Below are 11,785 nucleotides of genomic sequence, written 5' to 3' on the forward strand. Positions count from 1 at the left end.
ACCTGGTGGGTCCCGATACACAGTTTCAGAAACACGGGTCTATGCAATGTTGCAGGGCACACTATTGCCCACAAAGACAAGCCTCATGTACTTTATGAACTAGTTCACAAAATAAGCTTGGGATACAGCCACATGTTAAGAAGCTATGATTAAAGTCAGTGGTATCGCTAGGGGTGCGCGGCTGGCACCTGGTGATGTTCCAACCAGGGGCTCACGTGCTAAAACTGCAGTTTGTAGGAATAATAAATACCATCATGTTATATACCATTCGATGCGTAATTTACTGCAGAGTGCAATGAAAAAAACTGGAGTGAAATATCTCAATTCTATCCAAAGTTATGGCCAAAAAACCAGAAAACAAAAACACAACTGTCTCATGTAACTAAAAAGTACATTTCCTTAATTCAAAATGCAACAAAGAGATTGATTGTTTGAAGAGCCAAGGAAATGTTATTATGTCAATGCATGGAACCAATAAGGTGTTAGTAAGGTGCTATTCCTGGGGGGGGGGGGGGGTATGTGTGTGTGATACCAAAAATTGCTGGGGCGTTTGTGTGTGTGTGATGACCAAAATTGCTAAAATCATCTTTCGTAGGACTAATACCATCAAGTTATATACATTTGATGTGTAATTTACAGTAGAATGCAATGAAACAAATCGCTTTGAAATTTCTCTAACCTAACAAAAGGTATGGCCAAAAAACCAGTGGGGGGTGGGGTGATAGTACATCACCATGCCCACCACCCAGGTTTTTGCTCATCCACTGTATGGAAGGAGGTCCTTCATGGGGGTGACACGCTGGCCTCCTGCACCAGGTGATGCAAACGCTAATGACGTCACTGTTAAAGTGTGGTCCTTTTAAAGAGTAATACTATACAGGCAAGAGAAGGAAAGCCTCTACTTCTTGGGGAGTGGGGTGAATGGCAATGATGGTGGTACCAGGTTCTTCAGAATTTGGTGCCCATCTTGACCACAAAGGAACAGGACTGCAAAATCTTGTGAGTTATATAATGCCTTATGTGCTGAGCGTCTGTCCTTGGGTGCAAAGGAGATAATGCTTCTGATGACCAGTAACCCTTCCAACCCAGCAAACAATTTGTTAACTTAACCCTAACAGACAAGGGGAGGGGGGGAGAGATGTGGCAATAGCCTATTGCACTTACACTTGATTAAAGATTATTTGGTTACAAGGCCATTATACTTAAAAGTCTAGTTTCCATTGTGCAATTGTTTCTATTAAGGACATTCTTAAAATAGTTGAATTTTTCAGGCAAGAATCCACATTCTTGGTGGGGGGGGGAGTGGCAATGATGGTGGGATCAAGTTCTCTGTCCTAACCTGACAAAATGCAATACAATTGCCAATTCTGCACCATTTCAGCAAGTGTTCCAACAAGTGTTCCAAAAATACTATGTCAAAGAAAAAAAGGAGAGCGTGCACTTCTCTGTTTACTGAATAATGCTATTAATAGTTTTATAGAACTTTTCCAAAAAAAGAGTTCAAAATAGCTGAAGAAATGAAGAGATGACTCCCTGTCTCAAATGGGTCCCTTAGCAATAAAAGCTTGTACAAAGTATCTACAAGTAGTACTAGAATTAAAGATTCAGCTGCTGCATCAAAATATGCCAAAAGGTTACATCTTGTACAACTCTAGCCATATCCTGATGCTGCAAGAAGCTTAACAGTACGTTATTAATATAACACACATCCCATACACACAGGTGTGTCCACAGGTGTTATCATTAAACTAAGAGCAATGTGTGTTTGAGAGGTTATTGAAGACTACAGTTCATAGCGTTATTAAATCAAAATGTCAAAAGTGAGACAAGTCGAACAGAAAGTGTCAACCCAATATCCTTGGGGCCAGACTATACATCACTGAGAATGAATGCACTGCTTCATTAAATAGCAGCCATGGGGAGTCCAATCCAGGTAGGAACCATGGTGGGTTCACAAGATGGCACAATGGGTCCTTAGTCTCAAGGTAAATTTGAGGTAACTAGTAATTAGAGATATACTGTTATTCTTTAGTTTCTTCCTTAATTCCTGAAACTGATTTTGCTTTCAACTGGCACAAGGTATTGTGGTGATTTACACTGACCTGTCTAGCAGGACAATTCAGAATTTCCCTTACATATACAAGAAGCTTCTACAATTCAAGAACGTGCTCTATCACTGAGCTACACGCCCGCCCTGACGAATTGCTTTCTTGGGCAACTACAACCAGCTTGGACTCCATCAGCATAAACAGTTAAGATTTGTTTTAAATATTTGTCTCGTAGTCCATCACTTAAAAGGGAATACATCCCTTCTTCTGCTCAGTCACCCAACTCAAAAAGATCCTTTGAAGGCTTTTTGCAGCCAACATGACCATACCAAAAGGCTAGTGGGGGAAAGACTTCTTGTTACAGATGTTGTGGATTCTCCCACAGCAAGTCTTGTTCTCCTACAGGCAGTTTAAATCAGGACTCGACAAATTTGCTTTGGATCTAGGAGCCAGTCCCTGAATTTAGGAGCCAGAAAAATGCAATGAACTTAAAACTCTTCATCAAATCACATTTTTCAAGGCATCTGATTCGAAAACATCAACCCTGCACTTCGCCTTTCCACACAATTTGTCTTTTTCTATATGACAAACACAACTCCAACCCTGCTTTCCCCTTCAAAAAACAGCCTTTTCTCTTTGTTTTGTTTTAAAACAAATTTGAAGAAAAGGAACCAACCCTGCCTCCCCAGGCACTGTGTCTTCCAACCCAATCAGATTTTTCCTTTGTTTCTAGTTTGAAAAAGAAACATATCCTCGCCCTATGGTTTTAGGGTTGGATAGTTTGTTGTGGTTTGCACTTTTTCGCCTTTGGAAAAAACCAGCCATTTCTCAGACACCATAGCAACCTGAATTTGTCCAGCTGTGGTTTAAATCATTTTCATCTTGGTAATGCTTCTTATCAATATACCCAATGGCCCAGTTCAGACATAAGCCATATGAGAGGAAGAGAAGAGGGCAAGCACCCCCTCCTCTTGCATATGCAAGGAAGAGAAAGAAAGCATTTACTTACAGTTTTAACTAAGCCACAGGATGTGGAATAATAAAAACATGTGGTTTAGTTAAAACCAAAAATAAATGTCTTCTGTCTCCATCTCACACGTGTCCAAGAGGGTCAGGCGAGTGCACAAACAGACCAGCCAGCGGAACATATTAGCTTGGTTCAAACTTGTTGGGAAACCATGGTGTCACATAACATCTGAATCCAGACCAATATGCCTGGTCTGTAATCCTCAATTGTCCTGTCGCATAACCTTTTTGTTACAGGAAGGACCTGACTTACAGGAGTCACAACTATCTGAGAGCTGCATCCGCACTTTCATACAGGCAGTCTATCCAGGTTTGTGCTTTCGCACAGGCATGATACTGCTGTTCTGACTTGGTCATTTCCAACTTCTAGACAAATGTTTGGAATGGAAACAAGTTGGGTAATACCTCTAAATAATATTTTCCAAATATCATCCAAGCTTCTGAAAGGAATTTCACCTAACTTTTTTTTTTGTCTTCTCTTGAAAAATATCCACTTCTGAAATGAAATACGGTACAAGAATCAATAGGAGACATCACAAAACTAAGTAATCAATACTTTATAACAACACAGCAGGAAGAGAAAGTATTCAATTCTGCACTCGGATTGAACAGCGGAACCCCACAGTTATCAGATGCATGGCATCGAAATTTAACAAAATTGTGTTTTACCACCACTGTGTTGAAGTGATGGTGAAGTTACAAGAGAAGCAACTCTTGCTGCACACCTTCCCATGCAAGCTTAACAACATACCAACATCCAAGGCCTGGTTGTGACAATCCTAGTCATACCTAGTGGCAGGGTACTAGGCAATATTCAAATAGAAACAAACATTCCATTCTTTTCAGGTGCTCATTAAGTGACACTCCTTCCTTGCTGCAGTTTGTCTTATACATTAAAGTTTCCTTGTGGGTGGCAATTTCTGATATACCATACTGTACTTCAGGGCGTTCTGTGTTGCATCTTAATTAGCCAGTCTTTCCCCTCTTTCAGACATTAATTTGGATTCTTGAGATTTTTCAGTGCTGAAATGTCCTATGACCCTTTGCAATCCAACTCAAGTATGAACAAGAGAGCAAACAGTCAACAACAGGGCCAGCTTATCCATTACGGACAGTGCCTAGGGCCCATGATCCTTTTAGTGTGCCATGAAAATGTTTTAATTTCTTTTAAAATCTGAAGAAAAAATAAATGTTGGAAGTATTTAAAGTTATATCAATATTAAAAATTATTTTTGACATGATTTTAGTGGGAGAGGCTCATGAAGGCAAAGGTGTCTACAGCCCACAAAAGTCATTGTGTGGCCCTGGCCATCAAATCAGTTGTTGTACTTCAAAATGTCAAGTTCTGCTGGGGAGGTAGAATGTAACTTTCTTATTGTGTTAGTTCCTGTTTCTCAGACTAACTCAAAATGTTGGGAATCCACATATGGACCCATGGTCAGTCACAGATTTGGGCCATGAAGGGAGGACAATCTACTCCATAAGCTTTTACAGGCTTTTACCATAACAGGCAGGAGGTCTGGCTCAGTTGGTAGAGCTGCCACCTTGTATGCCTGAAGTTCTGAGGCTGATAGTTCGAAACAACCGGAAGTACCCGAGAACTGACGACACGCTGATATACTGATGAGCTGACCCTCGGTGGCAGAGAGGAGTTGCCATCAAGTGGAGCATGGGAGGCGAAGGGCCAGAGAGAGACCAGACCAGGAAGGAATCCAGCTGGAACAAGGAGTTCTATGAAAGACTAGAACTATTCAATTGTAAAAATCCCTACGGGGGTTTAGAACAGTCTGCCTTTGTAAACTGCCTTGGATTAAAGTCTGAGGAGAAATCTGACAACCAAAGAAAGGCAGTATATAAATACCTGTATAAATAAATAAAAGCTTTTCATAAAAGTATGTGGAGGGAGAAGAAGACACTCTTCTTTCCAGCACTACATGTTAAGCCATTCTGCCCAACGCTGCATATACGCAACAGGGATCAAACGTACACACCTGTGGGCTGGGCAGAAAAGGATTAATTATCTGGTTTTCCATTAAGGAAAATTGACAATTGACAACATAATCACAGCCACACATTTTCAAAGTTGTCTATACGTATCAAAATCTTGAATATCACTATTCAGTCTCCTTGGCGATACACATATCTCTTCAGATGGTAATTAAAATGTTTACTTCCTTCAAAAAAGGGCAGCCCTCGAAAGTTTACATGCTTTTAATAAATAATGTCTGCTTCCACCAACTTTTTAATCTAGTAGTCTGAAAGCCATTACAAAGAAAATTATACATGAAGAAATACAGAAGGCCACAGGTCAACTAGTATTCCCAGCTGACCCATTAAGGCATGCTCTGTTCAATTCTCACTAAGAGCCCAAGATGTCCACAGACAAGAATCAATAGCCATTTATCCCAAAAAACAGGGGTTCCTAACCTCTTTTTCACTTGCATAACACATGGCAGCCCATTGTCATAAACTGTACCTTTCACAAAATGTTTGTAATTAATATAATTTCAATGGTATATGCTGGAACTGTAAATAAATGGCCCAATAATGGGATTTAAAAGCCAGTTTTCAAACATTGATCCATATCTGATGATATACAAATTGAAAAGTTAATTTAAAAACAGCACTTGAACGTTTGCAAAGATGAGGAGATTGAAAGCTGAGCCTGTGAAGAGGTACACCGCCAAGCATGCGGACTGCAGGGGCATGTTTGCAACACACTGTTTAGAGCAATTTTTCCATCCGGGAAAACTGGGTGTAGAGCTTTTGATCACTGCTGAATGTCCAACCTGCCATATTTTAAATTCACTTGATGTTTCACGTATTAGTACACTAATTTTAAAAACAAACTTGTTTTTAAAATGAAAGTATAGTATGTTATCTAAATGGAAGAAACGATACCAAATAGCTACCCCATTTCGCCAAGTGCCAGCTTGTACCATTTACATTCTGGAGAAAGAGACAAGCCTGGTACATGCAGGATGCCCATCACTTGATGACTGCAACATTAAGTGATGACTTCCATGTGCAAACAGTCCAGTACTATTATCAGCACCAATACCACAGCTGTCATGTGTGGCATCATCTCAAATACAATGCTTTTCCATGAATTCAGTTCACATATTCTACAGGTATTCATCAAGCAAGTTAGATGTACATGTGAACCAGCTTGTAGTGGGGAAATAACACTTGTAGAAGCCAATGCGCACACACATATGGGCACATAGAGAAATTAAAGAAGACTTGCCATCAATTGAAATCATAAGCGTAAAATATGTATAAAACTATCAACATGTATGTAACATGTAAGATTCACGCTAATGTGAACTATTAGAACAGTGAGCCATGACATTTTCTACATACTAAACATGTACATCTAGCAGAAGTGGCTTGAGCCAGACAGCTACCAATCAGGTGCGTTAAGTAGACAGCACATGCTTATTATAAATGGTGCTTGAATAAAGTGTCTTCAGAGACATTATGACCTATGGAGTCACCACAATTTGAGGCAGCTGCTCAAATCCAAACAGGGAAAGTAAGACTTTCAAAGTCTCCAATATACTGTTTACCACAGCCTTATTCTGAATATTTGGGATCAGTTTTGAGAGCAATTCTGCCCAAAAGCCTTAATTCAGTATACAAATATTGTTAAAGAAACAGTTACAAGTGTTGCTACTACAAAACATAAATATTCCATCTCTTAACTTCAGATATGGGCATTGAGCATTACTACTGCCTGGAGAAAAGACCAAGAGCATGACATGCTAATCACCATAATCAGGATTGATTTACTAGGAGTGGAGTTAATTATCTAGAAGTATGTTGCTATTAATAAAAAAAAAACATTTTCTTTAACTGTCTGAACAACCTCTGCCCTGCCTCCCAGGTAAGACACACAGAGCCAACATCACAACAACCCATGATTAAAAAAAAAAAAAAGACATGAGAAGCATTCTCTCACCTTACATGCACATCCAGTAGGAAAGGTTACCATCACCAGGAACACAATATCACAACTACCACAGTTGATATACCAACGTTATAACTGGAAATAGCTATTAAAAGATATACATCCTCAGCAATGAATGCCACCAGGGACAAAACATCAGTTGCAACTGTTTGTGTACATAATGCTGTTCTCTTAGCACAATGTGTGCACGTATGTGTTCAGAAAATGTCTCTCATATACAGTAGCTATACTGACTGCAAACTACTATATCAAGTGCTTGATCAAATGGATACTCCCAAAATGAGTTAACATTGGTGGCATGCCATTCGTTTTACAATTTATCCACAAGTCTCTAAGTTTCTAGCCTGTCTCACTATCTAGCACACACTTTGGGCAGCCCTGCCTTCATACCACACTCTCAGAACTTGGCCAAGTCTTGGAGGTAACATACACAGAGACTGTAGAAAGGCCTCTTTAAAGGCTGTAGAAAGGCCTCCGTAGTAAGGCACAGGCTGTCTTGTGTGCTCCCTGGGGCATTTGATGGGCCACTGTGAGATACAGGAAGCTGGACTAGATGGGCCTTTGGCCTTTTCCAGCGGGGCTCTTCTTATGTAAATATTTTAAAAGAAATACCTGTCTTTCAAATGGTCAAACTGAAGTGGAAGGGAAGAAGAAGAAGAAGAAGAAAAAAGCAAGGACCTTGCTCCTTTAGTGGTAGAACAGAAACCAAAATCCAACTCACTTACTCTATCTCCATGAGGGGCCTACAATCACTATTTAAGATGTATTTAGTCTCAACATTGAGCTAAAAGGCCACAGAGAATACACGCACAAAGCAACCCCTGATCAAAAGGGCCTATTATGGACCTTACAAGGACAAAACAAGCTTGGAAGAAGAGGTCAGGATGAAATACTCAAATGAATAAGGAAGGGTGGGTGGGAAAGTCAGGTAGCCATGGAGATGCAGACCAGATGAGGCCAGAGCGGTCCAGGATAGGTTGTAGCAAGTGTCAAAAAAATAATAGCACCCTGCTTTTCCACACTGGCTGAAGAGAAGCTGCCTGAATCCCACAGGGTGCCTGCCATGCCAGAAGTAGTGTTCAAATCTGATCTCACGTAGGCTCTTTCAAAGAAGCAGCTATCCTAGAAACAACTGTGTGCTGTCCAATCCTCTGTGGTGTCACGGGGGACTCTGGGGTTTTACAGCATAATGTAGTAAGCTAAGATCACTTTGGAAAAAAGCACTTTACAACTTTTAATGAAATGGAACCACAGAAGCACACAGAAATCTATATTTGCCTGGTTCCCCAAATGACTTCTGTATGACCAATCAAAGGTTGGAACTGGGACTATCTTCTTTATAAGGAAAGTCTGTTGGGGAGGGCAGTGTTATTGGTTAGGGAGAGATTTTGTTCCCACTCATAATAAGCCAATTTAGAGTCACCCAATGAAGTTGCTTGGCAGTGTGTTCAGAATAGGCCAGTATTCTTCAAACTTGGGGTTTGGAAGCCTCAGTTTTGGGATCTTAGCAATTGTGCTGAAACTGTTGTACTAGTGCCAGGTTTCACTGTAACTTTTTCTACAGGTGGGGCCTTGGTATCCACAAAGGATCTGTTCTCAGACCCCCAAGGATATAAAAAAAATGCAGATAAATCCTCGTTTTTGGACCCTTTAAACCATCCAAAGGTGACTGGAGCTCTCCCAGGCCTCAGAATACCTTAAAGGGCATAAAAACATCACTTCCAGCCTCCCTCAGGAAACCAGAAGTGTTTTTCAGCCTGAAATAGCCATTCTGAAGCCCACAGAGGCCATGTGAGGGCACGGCCTCTTTCCAACAGCATGTCCTCCGGAGGTGACTGAAGCACAGCTCTGGTGGCCTTCAGAGGGTTCAGGTTGGGCCAAGTCTAGCTCAATGTGGGTCCAGGGGAACTGCATTGAACCAAATCCACAGACATAAACTTTGAGGATAAACAGGCTCCACCTGTATTTGGCTACAGTGCAGGGCTAAGAGGGTGTAATGGGGCAGGGAGTGGACGGATAGGGTCCTGGAAGGGGAATGGGATCACTGATGGGGTCCCCTGTCTCATTATTTATATATTGGGGCAGAAAGATTGAAGACCACTGGAATGGGCAAAAGGAAAGTGCAAGCACTATTTCAGCCAACGCAAAGCATATGGGATTTAGTGGAATAGGATGTGGCAATAACCACCAGCTGAGATTGAGTTTTTAGAAGACAATTCATGCAGCCACGAGGACAACTGCACCAGGAAGGGAAACATCTGGAGAAATGAAGGATCCCATGATTTTCTCTTTGTTTCTATAAAACGTGTTAAAAAAAACATTTGGGAAAACAAACGGGGTTTGTGGTCAGGCTTCCTACCTAAATCGCCTTGTGTTTTATGTGACTCAAATCTATGAGTCTTTGAGAAAGGCAGTCTATAAATACTGTACTGTATAATGGATAAATAAATCTTATCAATAGCTATTAGACATGATGGCTGAATGAATTAAACTTCTTTGTCATAAGCCTTACACTGTATCGCCACACACCAGGTGCTCTGGTTGGTTAACCTGCTGCTTTCCCGCCCTGCTCCCAAGCCCCGGGCCTGGCACTGCCAGAGGCAGGTTTTTAAACCTGATGGACCCTTGGTGTGATCCAACAGGGCTTATCTTAAGTTGCAACACCTCCCTCTTTGTGCTGATTTACTGGCAAACCGGAAGCACACTGAAGCATGAGGAGGAGTGCCGGCGCACACTTCAGATGCCTGTAATTTACTTCTCATTGCAGGTACACACCCCGCCACTGGACAGGCAGGCTTGGTCCCAAGGCAAGGCAGGCAGGCAGGCAGCAGGCTTCAAGTTCAGTATTCCCAGGAGACAGCTCTTCAAAAAGCCATTGGGGGGGTGGGCTGGAGAAGCCACTGTAAACAGATCGGGACGCGGGAGGCACTTATGTCAGCGTCTCATCTTTCCAATGGGAGGACCACAGGCTTTTCCCTGCAAGCAGAGTTTTTCTTCCAACAAAGGAGAAGGAAGAGGGTTGCACACTAGATAATCAGGCGTGGGGAGCGGGGGGGGGGGAAGAGAGCAAACAGGGAGAGACAACCTCCCCAGACAAGTTTAAACACGATGGGAGGGAGCGAGTTGGCAGAAGCAGAGCAAGGCAGCCTCAAGCAGCGCCAGATTCCCGGGACATGAAAGAGGGCCAGGATGGGATTTAATTGCACACTGCCTGGTGTGCTGAAGAAGGAGGTCGGGAAGTCAGCCTCTGCCACGGGGGGGGGGGGGGAGAGAAACAGAAGGAGTGCTATTTTCCCCTCTCTCAGCACTTTAGGCGACCTTCCCAAACACACGCAACTTCTAAAGTGGAGAGACAATAGGAGATGGAGGCAAAAGGCTACCGGACGCTTCGCTGACTCCGGGGTGACTCCTACGCAAGTGGCGATCAAGTTGAACCCCGATCAGGTTGGGTGGGTGGGGGGCAGCCGCGCTTTCCCTCCCTTCGCGCCCTCCTCGTGGCCCCCGGAGGGTCTCTTAATCCCGGTCCCAGCAAGCCTAAGTAAGCTTCTCTCCCCGCCAGCCAGCCACCCCGCGTTGGAAAACCAGGCTGGTGCGTTCCCTTTTGTTAGCAACAGCCCACAAGCGAGAAACGTGCCTGGCCAGAGCCTGCAGTTGGGAACCAGGGAGCCAAGCACTCAGACATCAGATTTGAAAAGGCACCACAAAAAGGGGGGCAGCCGAAGAACCAACCAACCCCCCCCCCCGACAAATGCCCTACAGATCTCAGTGCTATGGGATCTGTCCCCCAGGATGGATGGAGAGGGGAAAATACGCGCACTTCCCAACTTGGGAAGGGGAAGAAAAGAGATTTTGGTGTCTACTCTTTAACTGAAAGCAGATACGGGACTTACAGTCCAATCCTAAGCAGGTCTACTCTAAAGTAAGTCCCATTCTGTTCAGTGGGGCTTGCTGCCAGGACAGTGTGCATACTACTGTAGCCATACAGCGCCATCCTATGCCTGCCTACTCAGAAGTAAGCCCCATTGAGTTCCATGAGACTTACTCCCAGGAAAGTGTGGCTGGGATTGCAGCCTTCAAGAGTTCCCACCAGCCTAAGTTTCTTTTCCCCCGGCGCAAAACTAGGGCAACCTGGGGGCTTCCTACAAGGCAAGGCAAGGCAAGCCAAGCATCCGAAGGGGGACGGAGAGCCGAGCAAAGAGAAGGAGGGTCTTCATTCATTTGAAAAAAGGAATTAAGGGGAGGGGGAGGGGAGAGAGCAGAACTGCCCCCAGTCCTCAGTCCTTACCTTACTCTTGACTTCCACCGCGCTGTAGCTCAAATACCGCAGACTCTGGGATTTATTAAAACTCCGATTCATTTTCTCGGCCCCCAGCTTGAACCCCCCCGCCTCCTCTTCGCCCTCGCTCCACCGGGGCTGGCCGATCCCCCCCGCCTCCGTGAGAAAGCGCCCCCCGGGCGGCCGCCTGTTGCTGCAGCCCCGACCCTGGAATGTAACTTTCTTTGGAACGTTCAGCCTCCCAAGATTCTTTCGCTTCGTCCCAGCGCTCTAATCAGAGCGCCCGCCTCGCTCCCTCTCCGGGCTCCTGTTTGTTACAATCGCTCTCGCAGCGCGCCTCTGACTCAATAGGGAAGGCGGCTGCGGCACGTCCCGGGCTCCGCCTCCCTGCGAACCTCCCACTTGAATGTTCAAACTGGGGAGTACTCAGCCCCTGCGGGAGGGGGGCCCCTGGCCGCCAGGGGG

At 43.9% G+C, this 11,785-nt stretch overlaps 1 protein-coding gene across 1 annotated transcript in view; it reads right to left on the minus strand.

The window, feature by feature from the left end:
• PARD6G (par-6 family cell polarity regulator gamma) overlaps positions 1–11,401 on the minus strand; it is an 85,982-nt gene extending 74,581 nt beyond the window's left edge. Inside the window, exon 1 of the mRNA XM_066625195.1 lies at positions 11,330–11,401. Within this exon, the coding sequence (XP_066481292.1) occupies positions 11,330–11,401 (72 nt within the window). The remainder of the gene's footprint in view (positions 1–11,329) is intronic.
• Between the last annotated feature and the right edge of the window lie 384 nt (positions 11,402–11,785).

The sequence above is a fragment of the Tiliqua scincoides genome, chromosome 4 (assembly GCF_035046505.1).
Source record: "Tiliqua scincoides isolate rTilSci1 chromosome 4, rTilSci1.hap2, whole genome shotgun sequence".
NCBI lineage: Eukaryota > Metazoa > Chordata > Lepidosauria > Squamata > Scincidae > Tiliqua > Tiliqua scincoides.